At 42.4% G+C, this 17,732-nt stretch overlaps 1 protein-coding gene across 1 annotated transcript; it reads left to right on the forward strand.

The window, feature by feature from the left end:
• The first annotated feature begins 123 nt into the window (after positions 1 to 123).
• Positions 124 to 16,408, forward strand: cpa6 (carboxypeptidase A6). The gene is made up of 11 exons (XM_070986143.1): positions 124 to 353; positions 3,243 to 3,318; positions 9,140 to 9,264; positions 10,909 to 11,023; positions 11,665 to 11,766; positions 11,874 to 11,978; positions 13,010 to 13,120; positions 13,526 to 13,616; positions 14,778 to 14,980; positions 15,182 to 15,266; positions 15,876 to 16,408. Exons 1-11 carry the CDS (start codon positions 124 to 126, stop codon positions 16,088 to 16,090), a joined length of 1,458 nt encoding a protein of 485 aa, XP_070842244.1. The 3' UTR covers positions 16,091 to 16,408.
• Positions 16,409 to 17,732: the final 1,324 nt, after the last annotated feature.

The following is a 17,732-nucleotide window of genomic DNA, read 5'->3' on the forward strand; positions in this document are numbered from 1 at the left end:
GAGGTGCTATATGCCTCCCCTGTGCCAGATGACCGACTTGAGCACCTTTAGCACCTTCAGTGTCAGAGGGACAACTACCAGAGAGTGCGGCGCGACAACAAAAGTCACTTTGCCAATCTGCTAATGGTGCGCCGGACCGAGTCTTTTGAGCTGCAACCACGTTTCTGCTCGGGTAAGTCGGATAAGTTGCATCCTGCAAAGGAGCCCGATCGGCATCACCCGTCTCTGATCCCCCGGCCAAGGATGGACCACGGGAGCGCATTTCGCGCCTCCGTTTTACTGGCTTGTGTGATAATCTGCAGCAACGTGCTATGTCCCGTCGGTGCCTATCTCTACAACAACCGCTACGCAGGGTGAGTAAAGACCCCCATTCATTTCTGGGGCTCACTAGAGCCTGATAGAGCCCACTGAGCTGCAGGAAAAGCGCACAGCAGAGAAGTTTTCTGCAGAGACCTCCACACCAAGAGACGGGCTTTATCTTATGCGAAGCGCACGGTGAATGAACAAAGAAAGTCTTTATGATTACCATCTGTCCTATCTTTTTGGGACATATTTCCTGTTTGAGACATAATATAAAGCTTTTAGTTGACCCTGTTGTCTGGTGGCACGTTGGATAAGCCTGTATCTGCTGCAGAGAGGCACTCAGATTGCTCATGATAGGCACAGATGACACAGGGGACGCTTACAGCAACAGCGGCCTGTCAAACTGCTCAAAGTATTCATTTCAAAAATTATAGCTGTACGATGGCAGCAACTCCCAGCTCTCTTCATGCAACCATGTTCTGTGATCACAAGAGGGAACAAATTTGTCATAACAGTCATTTTTGTCAAGAGCGCTGGCACACCAGTCTGTCTGCGTGTTTACCAGGCTGAATGTGGGGCACGCACAGTCCTCCACCTGGACCCTAAAAGGAGCTACACTCAGGATTTGACCTTGAATGTGAAATCAGGGGAGCAATTGGACAAATAGATGGTCTCCATTCGGGCCATCTGGAGCTGAACACATATAGTAATTTGGGTAAACATATAGAAGGCATGACTGAGACGTGTAAGGGTTTATGGTCTGTTTTTCAAAAGAGCTTTTGATGTAGATTGGTGGGCGCAGAGAGGGAGACCACCTCAGCTGGAAACTCCCTCCTCGTCTGTCTCAAACAACGTATATCTTGGATACGCTCCAAAGATTGTGTAGCTCACACCACCTCTGGTTTGACACTAAAAGTCCCAATACATAGCACTGTGGGGGCAAGTTTCACTCAGAAATGAGGGGTGTGTTGGGTGTTGTTCTACTCCGCCTCACAGTGAGGGTTTAGTCTAAAAAGTAGACCAAACATGTCTTGAACGTCTCGACATTAAGGAGAAAAGATTATTGTATGAGATAACAGCATCTACACATTGAGGAGTCAGCGTCTTGCTTTAAGGAGTGGATCTGAAAGGCAAATTGCTTCCATCCCAGCGCGAGCAGTGCTGTGGGAATGAACAGACTGACAACTTAAGGACAGCTTTAGCTCAGAAAGCCCTGCAGCTGGTAGATGCACAAGCACAAGGCCTTTGCCAGGCCTGCACTGTAACAAAAACAGTCTGTCATCTTTGAGAATGGCTAAAAGATGAAGAAATGGTTCAGTTTGGACTACAGCAGAGCTCTGGGGCTCTGCTTATTTTCTCAGGGACTGTGGTGTGGAAAAAAAAAAAAAGTCCTGCAAATTTGATATGCAATATGACTGATATTTCTCTGATGTTTCAGACACAGAGAACAGACTGTAATAAAAGAATATACAACAAGCTTTTGAAGTTTGAAATCCATCTAGATTCACAAAACCGAACATCTTAGTTTTCCCAGTTTTGATCACATCCCAGCGTTATTTCCACCTCCAAAAACCACCTGCAGCACTTTGAAGTCCATCTCCTATCGCCACCGTCGCCATGGAAACGGGCTGTTTTTCGGCAGTGTGTGGCGGTCACTGAAATGGGGTGGCCGCTCACGTGGGACACCCTGGACCCTTTTGTTCCTCAAACCTCAGAGTGGCCCACTGCCACCTTTGTTCAGGGGGGCCCAACTTCCTGTGTGACACATTGTAAAAAGCTCTTTGGAACAAGCCAAACGGATAAGAGGAAGACATGGAGAGAGAGAGAGAGAGAGAGAGAGAGAGAGAGAGAGAGAGAGAGAGAAGAGGTCTCAAAAAGACATGAAAGAGGAAGCACATGCAAGCAGCTCGGCAGACACAGAGAGCCTGTAATTAAGAGACTGTAATGAATTATTGGCAGCGTGTTAGCTTGAAGGTTAATCCCAGGTACTGAAAGTTACACTGTCAGATCACCGTGAGGATAAAGAGCATCTTTGTTTCTTAGCAAGGCGATGCAAAAGATGTGGTTTGCAGATTGTGTGAGAAACACTCTCAAGCTTCTCTATCTGCTTACAGTTTTTGTAGCAATCATCTGCCAAGACCGTCATGTAGAGAATGATATGACTGCATAATGATTTTTATATTGAATTATAACAAACTCAGCAACATAATAATGTCATTACTTGTTTTCCGCAGTTGACTAAAATGAAATTGTTCTTTATTCCTGATGAAAAAATTGAATTAAGTGCTCGAAATCAGCGTCATTGTGTTTTTAATCTGACCACAGATGTTTAACTCAAGCCTCATCCTGTTATGAATTTTGACTAAACAAACTCCAGTGATTGAGCATTTATCTGTTTTAACCAGCCAAACACCTTCAGAGCACCACACATAATACAGAAAGCAATCAGATTTCAGCAGTCGGTCCCATGTATGTATGCAATGTCCACTCACATTATGTGTTCTGCCTGCTTTTCACGTCTGTGTACAGCACATATCGGTATGCACTTTATGTATTTACGGCACGGAAATGTGAAACAGCTGCTGCTACTGTACCTGCCAAAGAATAGTTCCAGCCAGGTGCTACCTGCAGAAGCGATGAAATCTGATCCTATAATGCTGTCTCACACAGGTTGTTTGACTGAGGTTTGCCCCTGTCATCTATAGGATAGACGAACCGCCCTACAAAAGAGGAGCCGCCCATTTCACCGTCAAACATCTGCTATTATGTCACCTTCAATCAGCACAAAAGGAGGCTGCATTAGCTGTGACTTCATGGCCCCAAATGTTTTTTAAATGAAAATGGATCCAAGCCCTGCTGCAGTGAATGTTAGCGCTGTAAAAACCCCTCTGGGGCACTTTGATCCCAGTTGTAAGCCGACACCTCTGTTGCTTTTGCAGCGATCAAGTCTTCAGGATAACTCCGAGCAATGACGAGGAGGTCCAAGTGCTCAAGAACATTCTGGGACATATGAAGGTTAGCGCATATTTTTTTCCTTTATTTCCTTTTTTTAATTGTTGTTGAAGTCTTTTTAGATTAGATCGCAACCCCGATTCCAGAAAGGTTAGCGCGCTGTACAAATAAAAACAGAATGCAGTCATTTGCAAACACACTGTGCTCCTGAGTCCATGTAAAATTACCTTTCATACAATCATGTGTTCACAAAGCAGTGAAGCTCGCTCCAACCTCGCTTGTTAACGACTGAGCCTCTCCAGGATGCTCCTTTCATACCCAATCATGATACTGTTACCTTACCGATGAACCTGTTTGCCTTCAGCTTAGCACCAGAAGTGCAAAAAGAATTGAAGTGCAGAGCAATGTGCATATGCATAGAGGCATGAATAGAGTATGAACTGTATTACCAGAGTGAGATGAAAACACTTGCACACAGAATGCGTAGCCGTTACAGTTACAGCCATATTGAAATGTTTTATGTGTTATTATTCTGCTCACAGCCTGTTGGCTCCCAGCGGTCTTTCTGTGACACATGAACAGCAGTCTGAGTGAGGCGTGATGCTGATGGTAAAGGGTCGAGGGGTGATGTGACAGAGGGCGGGGGACAACGATAGGCAAGACAGAGAGAGCAGCCGAGTGTGGTGGTCCGTCACAGCCAGGACGTATTCCCTGCCCGAGAGACTGAGACACTGCTGATAGGATGCTCTGTATCGGTTTCAGAGAGAAACCCAGAGAGAAGAGTGGGAGGGAAAATGTAAAACGTTTCTTCATAATGACGCTGAATGTTTGGAAACTATATGAACATGTGTTTCAAAGATATTGAAATTAGGAAGGGAAACCCTGGAGGACACGAAGGCCTCGCCTGTTTTCTCAAATTCATTTGGGAGTAATTACCCATCAGCCTCCGGAGCACGGACGACCTTCCTTTGCACATTGTTCTAGTTTGCAAATACACAGAAAAGACTGTTTGTAAAGCTTAACAGGGATGATGCAATGCGAGGCATTCTTATTTGGCAAGCGGTCATAGAAATGCTTTGAGTTATTGATTGAACAGTTGATTTACTACATTTTTTAAAATCATTTTATATGAAGCTGATTATACCAGCTGGGATATCTCAAAGCATCAGCTAGCAGCTAACAGCTAGCAGGTAAATTGTAGCCCCATATGTCCCAAAAATCCCAAATATCCCTTTGATTTCTACTTTTGAGGGAACTGTCATTTGGGGGTTTTGGCAACCACCAAGATTTGTACTCTACAGATAAAAACATGCACATTTTTTAGGCTGCTTGCAGTATTTTTAGACTTGAGGTTTAAAATTTGCGAAACAGACGACTCATTTAGTGTTTCTTCAGAATTATAATCATTGTGAGGAGTGCTTTGGAATATAATTCAGAGCTTTCAGCTGCATCTCTCTGTCTTCTGTCTTTTAGTACCATGTCAGATTTTATTTTATGGGCCTCTCTCCTCGGACGTTTCCTTGAAATAACTATGTAATCTGCTACTAATTATAAAGAAAGTGAAGAGCTAAGTTCTGTGACTGATGCTTTAGTCAGAGTTTAGTTATTTGAGTTATTTATGTTCAGAACAAAAGACAGCATTATTGAAAAGCTAATTAAAACAAATCTGGAAAATCAAATTAAAAGAGTTTCTTTGGGAGCTTGCAGAGATTTTGATCTCAGAATTTCTGCCCCGTGGCAGTGTGGTTTGTGTCTCCACTGTGGTCTGCTCGGGTTGTATTTGTGCAGCCAGATGCCTCATCGACATATATGAAAGACGTCTGTTCAGGTCAGGCTTTCGTTCAGTGGTCCAGAACCAATACAGCTCTCAGCCGGGAAGGAGCATAAGAAGGCAAAAGAGGATTCAGTAAATGTATAGGATGCAGTGAAGGGCGGGACAGAGCCAGACTGCTGGTCAGGACCTGGCTGCAGTTTCATGCTTGTAAGGGCAGCGGACACGGTGCTCCGAGGCCAACCGAGGCAGCGGCAGCTACTGTTTGGACAGCTGTGGACGTGTGTTTTCAGCAGCTTAGCCACACTGCCGTGCCTCCAGTGCCGGAGTCGAACTTTTCAGTCTCAGGCTAGGCATGAGGTCAAATAATAAGTCAAGATCAGGTCCATCATTAGCAAAATGAGACGTTTCTTCAAGTCTAAAGCCATTTACATTTTGTCTAGCAGCAACAGTTCAGGATAAATCGAAGCAGCATAGATGGCAGATAGCATGAGCTGTGAAAGCCACCATGGCTGATCACCTGCAGTCTGTCTGACCTACAGAAACTGCATTAATATGTAATACACGTTTACAGTAAACCTCACAATCCCATGTGTGTTTGACTGACAGGTGAACTCTGAGCAGCCGAGAGAGGAAACACAACAGCTCCTGAATGCACCCAGTAGAGCAAATACCATCACCAAAGCTATGCATTGTCAAGATAAGATATTTCGACGTGTTGGATTTTCACAAAAAGTTAATAATTACTTTTGCGCGTCATTACCGTTTCAGTTCTTGGAGAACATTTTTGTGACTGTACCTGAAATGGGACGTGAGATATTGCCTGTCAGTTCCAGCAGCCAAAACTAACTTTATCAATTCATTATTTGACCTATAAAATTTCTGAAAGAACAAGCTGATGGCTTCAGGTTGCTTGTTTTGCCTGACAAACACCCCAAAACACAAGATGTTTAGTTTATTAATACAAAAGACAAAGAAAAGAAGCAAATCCTCACAATAGGGAAGCTGCCCAGTTCAATAAGTGGTATACTTTAGTGTGTTAGAAATATAAGTTAAACACAGAAAAGTCACCAGATGTACACTTTTTTACTTCTGAAGAGATGTCATTAAGTTCTGCTTAAATGTATTAAAAATGCATATTCTATTTCTGCAATAAGTAGTGCTTAAGTATACTTTATTTTGCATGTATTCTAAATTGTGCTTAAGCTTAATTTTTAAAAGTGTGCTCAATTACACATACTTTTAATAGTAATAAAGTGTACTTATAAAAAATAGACTTATTTTCAAGTCTTTTATAATACACTCTAATTTTAGCATGCTTAATTAAAGTGTACTTTAATTTCACCTCATTTTGATTAATTGATGCTCTAATACGACACGGTGTACATGAGTACATGTGTACTTGAGTACACTTTAGTATGCTTGAAGGCAACAAAAATTGCACAAAATGTACTCAAAAAGTCTAATTTAAAGTACAATATTTTCATCCAGGTGGAGTTAGAAATTATGTTTTTTGGGGTTAAAATAAATTGATCATTGAAACAGTTACTGGTTATTTTTTCTGTCCATCAACTGATTGATTAATGAGCTAATTGTTTCAGAACTGAACTGAAATATGTAGAAATCTCCAGTGGCTCCGTGTTGCTGGGAGGGAGCAACGACACTCAATTAGTGACTTTCTCTGTCCTGAATCACACAAGCTTAGTTTGAACTATTCCAGGCGTTAAATCTGTGAAGCAGATGCACTATTATCTGAGCAGTCATTGGCTGCTGTCATTGCATCCTACTAATTGTTCCGTGATTTACAGTCTGTGAAGCAGATTCAGCATTTGTCAACAGCTGAGTTCATTATAACTGTCTGTCTGTCTGTCTGTCTGTCTGTCTGTCTGTCTGTCTGTCTGTCCTGCTGTTGTGGGAGAGGACAGACTGTTGTTTGTCTTGAGGACAGACTTCACATTTAAACACGGCCAATGTTTTTAAAAACATTTTTGCAGGTCGGTCGATTTGACTCTGTTGTTCCTGATTGAAAAACAGACCTAAAGTGGTGAAGAGACTTAACACAAGAGACTCTAACTCTGCTTAGACGCCGTTGTTCGTTCGTGAGCTTCGGAGGTGCTGGCGGGTGGATTTTCTTACCTTTGGACAGAGCCGTGCTAACTGTTTCCCCCTGTTTCCATTGTTTGTGCTAAGCTATGCTAACCATCTGCAGGCTGTAGCTTCACATAAACTATGCAGACACGAGTTTGCTATTAATCTAACACTCAGCAAGAAAGTGGGTGGATGTAGTTTGCTTATAATACATGTTAGTATAACGCATATTTATGAAGGACTGCTTTACTTTAATGAACTTGTTTTCTTTTACTTGACACATTAACTGGCAGCTACAGCTTCACCTCATCTGCCTTGAGGAAAGCCAGCTCTTTTTTATTGAACTATAACTTTTCCTTTCTTGTTCTGCCCATGCCAGTGTTACATCAACCAAAACAACACAAATTCAATTTATAGCTACCCTGTATACACAGACACACAGAGACACATTAAAAAAGAAGAATCGCGTAAAACAATCAGCAGACAGAGAATGCAACTTTAGGGCTCATGAAATCACCTATAAAAATTTTAAATTGAGAGGATTGTTTGTGAGGAGTCGTGTTATCTGATCAGGGATATTTAAGTGCCTTTTAGGCGTATGTGTTTTGGATTTGTTTGGCTAACAGAGCGGCAGCGCTGGAACATTTGCGGTACTTAACCATTTGGAAACGCCATAAAAGTGCAACAGCAGAGGGCGGTTGATCCTCAAGGGCACCAAACATTCCCGGCTGAGGATTTTCTACCCCTCTGGCTCTAAACAAAGTTAAATTAATCTGGTATGCATTCTGTAAACCATTAAACCAATTGACACATTAACAAGCATGTGTGCCAGCCTGCGTGTCTCTGCCCCCATGCTATACTACAAATGAAAGCCAGCTGAGGACGCTCACACGTCTGCAAACACAGAGACGCTGAATACACCCCATTCTCTGTGCAGTGACTACTGTGCGTATCATGTGTAGATCAGTGCTTTCCTATTTGCTCTGAAATTCTTCGTCTTTCTTTTAGTTTCTCTCCCTCTCTCTGTTATTTTATCGCTTACCCCCATGGTGTCTGTGTTTATATAGTTGGCTAGCGTCGGCGATGGGCCGTCTGTTTCAGCTAAAGCTAACAGACCCCGCTATCACGCCTTGATAACAGGCACTGAAAGACAGGATTTCTGTTGCTAGTATGAGGTCAAACAGTAAAGAGGAAGCAGAGGGAGAGCCAGTCGCTGCAGGTTGTTAATGGGACACGTCTGAGTGCGTTTTGCCCCATTAACGCTGTAGAGTCATCAACATTCCCCTGATTTAGCTCATCGCTTGAAGGAAGAGACCAGAGGAATGTTAAACTGTTCAGGTCTTAACAAAACAGTTCGGCCGTCATCATCACCAAATGTTTTGGTGCTATTTTAAACACCCAGAAGATAAGAGAGTAAGGTCTTTTTTTGGAGCCAGTTCTTTTAAACATGCTCTTTAACCTTTAATTTCACATCTACACTACGGAGTCAATGATGAGGCAGTGAAGTCCAGACTTATTTTCATGGTGGTTTTTGTTGTTTTTGTTAAGTGGATCAGATATCCTAACCATAGCAGATCCAAACATAGATTCTTTTTGGTTTCATTATAACATTCAGTGTTTCCACAATCAGTTATATTTGTTTGGCCACAGCTGGCCACAGTAATGCCCTGCCTCATCATTTATGTCCTTGCAGTGTGGTATACAGATTTGACATTTGGGGTAAAGAGAGCAGTGGTTTTGGATTGGGATGTGGCCGAGCAGCATCATACATCCTTCATCAATAAATTCACCACCAAATCAGACAGAAAAGAAGAAATAAAATAATGAAGTCAATCAAAACTCTTTCATTGTGATATAACAATACGCGGCACCATTGTTGTAATCCCTTCAATATTTCTTGGTGTGTGATCAGTGCTGAAAGTCGATGAGCAGGGCCATTGGATGTCCTCTCCCTCAGTATAAAATCGTGCTGGGTTTTTGTGTCTCTGTCACCCCAGGTCTAATATATTTGTCCTGTTCCTTTAGGTGGACTTCTGGCAGCCCAACAGCGCGACTCTAATCTGTCAAAATGCCACCGTGGATGTCCATGTGAGGCGCAACGACACTCGAGGTTTACATGCACGCTTAAAGCAGGAGCGTATTGATTATCGGTAAGACTGGAGTGACCACCTGCCATAAGCACAGGCACATACGACAGCGCACATGCGTGCGTACTCTCACACATTTGTTAATCTTGTTAGCAGAGTTTCTACACCCCGAGACACATCTGTTATCCAAAGGTGGTGGCAATTACCCGGCTTCCTGCAGCCAGAATGTATGATTTGCACATGCAGAGTCGACAATAGTTTGCATGCAAAAGTCTGCGTTTCCTCAAAGCTGGGACACACAAAGACACACACCCTGTACATCACAGCCTCTCTCCCAATCTGCTCCAAAATACAACCCTTTCATCTCTCGACATCATCCCTCATCAAAATTAACGTTGAAATGACCGAGGTTTATCAAAGCAGCCGCAGCCGCAGCTAGAAAGAATTCCATTGTCATCTGAGTCCTCGGGGAGGAATTGCAGATCGGAGGATGATGAGGACGGGTTTGGGTTTTTTTTCACTCCTCTGTGTCGGTTGCCTGAGAAAATGGTTTACACTGCAGGGGACAGTCTTTGGTTTTGAGGGAACGAGGCGTCAATGATCTAATTTTACTCTCAGGCAAATAATCCAACATGTTTCATGTTTTTGAGGTAGTTATGGATACAAATGTATATATAAGGACCTCCTGAGGAAGTGTACTTCTGGCTGCCCACATAGCTGCTATGAAAACAGATCTGTTTTAGATTGGAGTGGGAAGTGAAGAGGCGCAGGGTCTGATCAGGCCCGAGAGCAGCCTATAAAACAGATAATGACCATGATAATTGTGGTTCTGGTTAATTTGCAACACATTTCATTTACTGTTAGACAGCAGCGGCATAACTAGCATCATTTGTGCTGTCAAACACGGTGAGCGCTGATGCAGAAAACTGGTTCGGATGTCGGAAAAGAACAGGATGAGTGAGAGCAGTTACGTAATTGGTGTTAGGAATGAGTCAACAATAAATCCAGGACCCATGATCCACCACCTTATACCAGCCCTCAACACCCATTAGCTATATTATGTCCTAGACCTCCTGGAACTAATCGTTAAATATCTGCGAATTCCATCCTCTCACATGAAGTTAGAGCTGGTGGTGTGGGCAAAGTGTCAGAGCTTCAAACATGTCACCTGTGCATGCAAACGTCAAAAACCTAGAAATTTTGTCTTTTTTTATTGTCTGTTTTATTCTACATGTTCAGTTTTTTTTACCTCTCCTTTTTATTCTGCTGCTGTAACAATTAAATTTGCCCAGCATGCGATAAAAAAAAGTCTTATCTTACCTTATCTTATCATAACTTATCTTACAGCACCTACACTAAAATACAGTAATGTCGGGCCTGATTATGACAACAGGCTCGGTATTATTGGCTCACAAATAATTCAAGACGTGGATAAGCAGCAACCCAAACAGGCAACCCAAAGTGTTCATTAATGACTTATTATTATCACAATACAGTAGCTACAACTTATAATGCATCCATAAAGTATGTATTTTTGAAAAGTGGTACCAACATATGTACAAATTCCAATATTAAAATCAATATTTCTCAAGTCAGCACCTGCTTGTCAGTGAGTCTACTCATGTCCTTGAATGTTATTGGTGAGGATGTTACAGTGGTTGGCTGTCACGTCCATCATGCGTCTGACTCCCTCTCTTCCAACCACAGGGTGTTTATCTCCAATCTACAGAAGGAAATTGAAAAGCAGACGGGATATCGCTCCTCTCGCAAGCGGAGGTCAGAGTCTCAGTATGACTACGAGGTTTACCACTCTCTGGAAGAGGTAGATGTGAAGCCCACCATCTACCCGCCTATCTCTCACGCTCCTCTGCTCTCTCGCACGCACAGAGTAAACAAACATCCTCTCCAAGGTGCTCTCAAACTCCCAATTACCCCATTCCACGGGTCTGCCTCCCAAATGCCTCACGCGCTCTCACACACAGAGACGAGCACTCTGCTTCAGACACTTCACAGCTTTAAAGTGTTTATTTTCCCAGCTCGATCGGGGCTCCTGGTACATGAATCTGTCACTCACACACACACACACACACACACACACACACACACACACACACACACACACACACACACACACACACACATCCGGAGAGCCTACACAAATCTTTGGCACTGTCAGCTTGGATCCTCTTCTTTTCTGTGCGCCTGTGCAGACACAACATACAGACAAAGACACAACCCCACACAAATGCACATACTCCACCGGCACGCATATACATGGATGCACATTACAGTACATGCATAAACATCTCTGTCTGTGCTAGTACTTGATATACTACTATGTCTTAAGAGTCTTAATATTTGTCATAGATGGTCTGAAGAATGAAATTCCCCATCTGCTGTTGAGACCTTGCAAACAAACCCTTGAGTGACATTCACTCTTCGACATTATTTTCCGTCCTGCAGATCCAGAGCTGGATGTTTGAGGTGAACAGAACCCACTCCGACCTGGTTGACATGTTCTCCATCGGGAAGTCGTACGAGGGAAGACCGCTTTATGTGCTTCAGGTAGGAGAGAAAGCATGTGACATACACGTTAGACATGACACAGAAAGACACACAGGTACATGCACACTGGTGCTACTCTGAGGCTGTCAGCGCCTCTCTCCTGTCAGATAGGAAAGAGAAGTCGTCATCAGAAGAAAGCCGTGTGGATCGACTGTGGCGTCCATGCCAGAGAGTGGATAGGACCTGCGTTCTGCCAGTGGTTTGTCAAAGAGGTACTCTTATTTTTCTACTCTGCATATTCAACTATGGATTGTTTGCATCAATGCATATTTCAGAAATGTCTTAACAGGAGCATATAGCTAAGTGATAGCCTGTAGAAAGCAGTCTGTGATGTTTGGTCTCTGGGGTCCACACAACGTGAACATCTGTTCACTTGTCATGCACAGTTATGCAGATACTGAGGAATACACTTTATTGTTCAGATGTTGAACATAACTCAGGCGTTTACACCAGCTCCATCACGCCCTTAAAGTCTTAGTTAGTACCCTCTGAAGTGCGGACGGTACCAGACCAGAGCCCGACATTAACTGCAAGAGCCTTTAATGGCTCGTTTTATACTATTTAGACGCCAGATGAGTGGGATTTGCAGCATGGTGCAATATGTGCCAGAACATTAAGATAATTAAAGAAAAGTGTATGAGTATCAAGAGTCACAGACCATTTTAAGGAATTGAGAAAATAACAGCTTCAACATCTGCCATTATAAAGTAGTGGATGCACATCCTAAAGACTAGCTCGCCTTGGCTTTACTGGACGTTTTTAAAGCAACAGTTCTTCATGCTCTCTCATTCTGATGGTTTAGTTATGACTTATGATGGAGGGTTGAACCAAAATATATGACTAATTCACCATAGGACACATACATGACATTACAAGACCTTCGTGAGTGAATAACAGCGTCACATAAACATGAAGAAGACAAGAAAAAAACAAAGATGCTCCACTTGGCTTAAATCTATGAATCCACTGTAATGTAGTAACTAAAGTTGGCCACTGGAGGTCAGGGTGCCATCTTTATTAAAGGTTTAAAGCAGTTAACCTTGAATCTAAGCAGACTATCAGAAGTACTAGCCCAGTGCCCAGATCTCCTCTCAATCCTCATCTATAGTCTGAGTACTAACCTGCTTCATTTCAGTTGCTTCATGTAAAGAAGTGTGACAGCAATCATGCACGAGGTTAGAACTTAATGCATATCTCATGAGACAATGCTCCATCATCAGACTGTTTTATTTTATAATTTAAGGCCATCAGCTCATACCAGCATGACTCTGTGATGAGACGACTGCTTAACCAGCTCAACTTCTACATCATGCCCGTCTTCAATGTGGATGGATATCATTTCAGCTGGACCACGGTACTGGAGCTCTTTCTAAATGCACAATTCAGACTTTATTTTTTCAGGTGCATGTACATATGTGCATTTTTTTTTTTTTTTTTTTTTTTTTAATAGATTTTGAATATTTTCAAGGCAGCATACCAAATGTTTTGTGTCCGTGTGGATCACAACTTACACAGTAATTGAAAAACTAAATAGCAGAGAGATAACAATGTGTTTTCTGTCATCGGGCAGCCCTTATCTCTGCGTCTATGTATCCTTCAGTGAAAATAATGCTCGTGAAAAATGCCCCTCAACTCCTTCCTGCAGATGTACCTTTAGTAATGGACCAGCCGGAGCAGAGAGAGTGACAGATGGATTATTTTGGAGATGGCAGGTAGCTCCATTTGTTCAGCGAGTCTGACAATCATGTTTCCCCTGTAGGATCGGTTCTGGAGGAAAACACGGTCCAAAAATCACAAATTCCACTGCCGGGGAGTGGACGCTAACAGAAACTGGAAAGTGAAATGGTGTGGTGAGTTTGATCAAGTTCAGCTTATATCTGAGGAAAATCCCTCTCTCTCTCACTCTCACACAGCACAAGGACACTTGGCAAGGCGCTCCCCGTAGTCTGTTGCTGATGTAGTCTTCTCTGTCTATTAATCAGTGTAAGCTGTGGGTGAAATATTTGTGTGCTGACAACAATGTGTGTTTGATGTCATTTAGTCTCTGGTGGGAGGTGGGTGCGGGGTTCTGCTGAATCATCATCACTCCGGGAGGGCTCTGAGAATATAACAAAGAAATTTGCAATGCAGACGCACACATGGAGATTTGATGTGAGCAGAGAGAAAGTGAAGAGGACTATTAGCTCACAAATTGGCTATTTGAGTTCTGCATTTGAAAGTTTTTCTTCAAGGGAACCTGCTATCAGTGAAATTATGTGTTTGGTAGAGAAAAGGAGGTACAGTAATATATGTATAACAATGTTTGTGCCGCCATGTGGTGTATGATTGCTAGAGAAGTTTATTAATACACAATGTCACCAAATTGCTTCTACTATGCATAGATAGGACTTATTTCAAGATGACTCTTACATGCAAACATCAGTGTAGCCTGTAATGTTTGGCACTGCACACTGTAAAAAGAGGTCACATTACTGGGAAGTGATTAAGCCTCATTGACTGCTGAAATAACTGCAAATAAAGTAGAAATAACAGCAGTCACTCCACGCGCAGTCCCTTTTCTACAAGTTCAGGTTTAAATTAAACTTTAATACGCTTGAAGATCTCTTTCAGTCTGCTCTTTTCTGCTCCATGTGAAGGCTTTCAGAACAAGTCTGCTCTTGTAAATAGGTCATTTACGTCATTCAGAGGTACCGATGTTCACTGTTTAGAGCCACAAACATCACATCAGAAGTAACCAGAATCCTTTATTTCTCTTGGAAGGTCATGACAGTGGGTTCGGTGCTTCTGCAAAGCATATAATTGTCTTTGGCTTCTTTATTATAACGTGACTGTGAGGATCTCTGCATTAGTTTTGCCCCCACAATATCGCTCTCTACGTCCTTGCACTGCCTGCTCAGTCACTGTAATGTCCAGAATATAGAGAATCTAACACCTGGCTTCTGAAAACCTGATTTAGATCTGTGCATGGAAATCTGACTCTTCATGCATTTCCCCCTCATGTCCTCCCCCAGACGAGGGTGCCTCCTCTCATCCCTGCGACGACACCTACTGCGGCCCCTTCCCAGAGTCTGAACCTGAAGTCAAGGCCGTCGCCAAGTTCTTGCGCAAGCACAAGAAACGTGTCAAAGCATACATATCCATCCACGCCTACGCCCAAATGCTGCTTTACCCTTATTCCTACAAATATGCCACTATCCCCAACTTCAGCTGCGTGGTAAGAGAGCCGTTGTGTGACGATAAACTGATAATCGATAAGTCTTTATATAAGATGATATTCTTATCCATCATATGAGTCGACTTCTGCGTGGTCTTATGTTGGAGTTGCTTAACAGGAACACCTTGATATCAAATCCTGCTGTGAAGACATTCAGTATATGGGATCACTGATGAGCCACCTTGTGTTTTCACTGTCCAGGAGTCAGCAGCTCATAATGCAGTGACAGCCCTGTACTCTGCCTACGGAGTGAAGTACAGATATGGACCTGCCTCCACAACTCTGTGTGAGTACTGCTCTGTCTCTTCATTTTAAGTTTAGAAAGAGGGACCAAATTGATGATTCGTCATGTCGTACCTGAATATTTTCTGCCCTCCTTCCCACCATGTCTGTGGTTTTTGTAAATGGATCCTTATTCGTGTCATGAATTACAGGCGAATTTCAATCAGTTCTGTCTGTCTTGCACTGCATGCACCCACTGAGACGAGCTAGATGAAGATGTCACACCGATAAGAACGATGCCTTCGGGATCACCTGAAGTTAAATCAATTTGTCGCCAGCAGTGTAGGAAGAAGAATTAAGCAAAAGTAGCAAGACCACACTCTGAAAAACATAAAAACTTTTAGGTACAAATGCAGAAGTATTAGCATCTGCTGTCAGGATTACAGTATTACACTGCGTATTCATATATAAGCTATACTATGAGGCTGTTTTAACAATGCAACGTATTTTATGAACTGCTCGTATGCTTTATGCGTAAAATCTTAATCTTAAAGTACCTCAGAACATGATTGTACTCGGCACTGTCATTGGTACTCTGTTACATTTCCTAATGCTTATCTATTACAATGCTGTTCTTAGCTTTTCTTGTTCTGTTTGTTGAACGTCCTCACAGATGTCAGCTCAGGCAGCTCTATAGACTGGGCCTACAGAAACGGGATCCCGTACACGTTCGCTTTCGAGTTGAGGGATACAGGGTACTTCGGCTTCCTCCTACCTGAATCCCTGATCAGCCCCACCTGCACTGAGACTATGAGGGCAGTGAAGGCCATTGCATCAGGGCTGCTGAAGAAGTGTGAGACACACAGGGACAGATTTCCATATATATGACCGCACCGCAGCTCCACCCCCACAGTCACTGATCTCGACACCTCATATCCCTCCCGAGACTTCATATTCCTCGCAGATATTATCAGGTGATGAGTTGACAAGGTGCAGCAAAGCATGAATTTTAATTTGCTTTTCTTGTTTTTGGAGGTTGTTCGCATTATTTTTCATTTCTGATGAGATATGAACTGATGGCGGTGGGCCAATAACTGGGAATCTTCTGAGCGACCAGCCTGTTTATATACAATAAGACCCCACATACAGTGTTGGAGGGCATGCTGCAGGATCAGAGGGTCATTATATGAATTCCTCTCCAGCGTGCAGCCCGAACGTTGCTCTCCACTTCAAGAGGAAAGGCGTAATGCAGACTCTTCCATAATATAAGCTTTTTCCAGTGAATGGTGGTCGTGTGAGCACTTGTCACAATACAGCAGCACTTTTTGTTTTTTAAAGATACACCTAAAGTTTTCCAAAAAAATGTGTTTTCAGAAGAACTGTTTTTATTGAATATAACCCGATCTCTATTTTTATTCTGCTTTTTATTATAAGGAAGTTAGTCCTATCAAGTGCCGGGTTAGATTTTTGACTATAATGCCGGTGTATTAATGCCTTTATTACTGCAACGTTGTTGGTGTACATGATATGCTATCGCCTGATAATCTTGGATTTGGTTTAAACTGAGAGATCTGGAAAGAATGACCTGTCACTTCAGCAGCTCACTGTGTCATTACTCAGGTACGGATCAATGACAGAGTCAGAAATGTTTACCTTTGACTGATGCTTAATATGAGATTCTAATAAGTGTCTGACTTGAATAAATGTTGTTATATAACACAATAAATGTTCATGTCATATTAATCTCATCTTTGCATCTGTGCTTCTCACAACGATCAGTCTGTTATGCCCATATTTATGTTTTATACATGCACATGCTGGAGGGGATGTTTGGTAATAAACATTTCAGCCGTGCAGCTTTCATTATGATTGTCTCATTGACCTTTTTTAATTAGAAAATGATACTTTAAGCACAACACATTAAATCAAGCTCTCTCTCTCAAACGTCCTCTGTTTCTTCTCCACTCTTCGAGTCCAGTCTCCGATCCTGCGGCTCTGCTCTTATTTATGGATCCAGAAACAGTGAAACTGACACGCAAGACATCCCAAAGTTAAAGTGAACTCTGCCTCCCACAGCTGCCGAATTTATGCTGTCAAATTGCCAGATTTCCTGGATGTATTTTCTGTTGGACTTTGCTAAACGTTACCCAAGGCTAAAAAGAAGGGAGCGCAGAAATACTAAACGTGGGTACAGTGAGGCGAAGCATTGTGACAGAAGGATTAAATGAACAGGTTGAATGATATTTGCAGCATAATGACAGTTACAAATGAGAGGGCATGTGTTCACTTTCATGATATCTGAATGTTTCATATGTATTTTTTTTACAAGAAAACACAAGAAATGCTTCACACATCCGTGATCATGCTGTCGTGAACAGTGAAGGCACATAAGCCATAATGAAGACTAATCAATAGCATGAGACAGCAATTAAATCAGAGTTATTAATGTTTTAAGATGATGCTTTTATGATTACATTGAAATGGAAAAAAATATGACTTTTAAAATCAAATTCCGGGCTTTCAAGTGGAA

Source organism: Chaetodon trifascialis, chromosome 18 (assembly GCF_039877785.1).
Source record: "Chaetodon trifascialis isolate fChaTrf1 chromosome 18, fChaTrf1.hap1, whole genome shotgun sequence".
Classification (NCBI taxonomy): Eukaryota; Metazoa; Chordata; class Actinopteri; order Chaetodontiformes; family Chaetodontidae; genus Chaetodon; species Chaetodon trifascialis.

Bases quoted from the DNA above. Each gene is read 5' to 3' on its own strand.
- cpa6 (XM_070986143.1), top strand. From the start codon at position 124: ATGGTGCGCCGGACCGAGTCTTTTGAGCTGCAACCACGTTTCTGCTCG. The intron at 9,265-10,908 runs GTAAGACTGGAG...TTCCAACCACAG, and splicing joins CAGGAGCGTATTGATTATCG to GGTGTTTATCTCCAATCTAC. The intron at 13,617-14,777 runs GTGAGTTTGATC...GTCCTCCCCCAG, and splicing joins CTGGAAAGTGAAATGGTGTG to ACGAGGGTGCCTCCTCTCAT.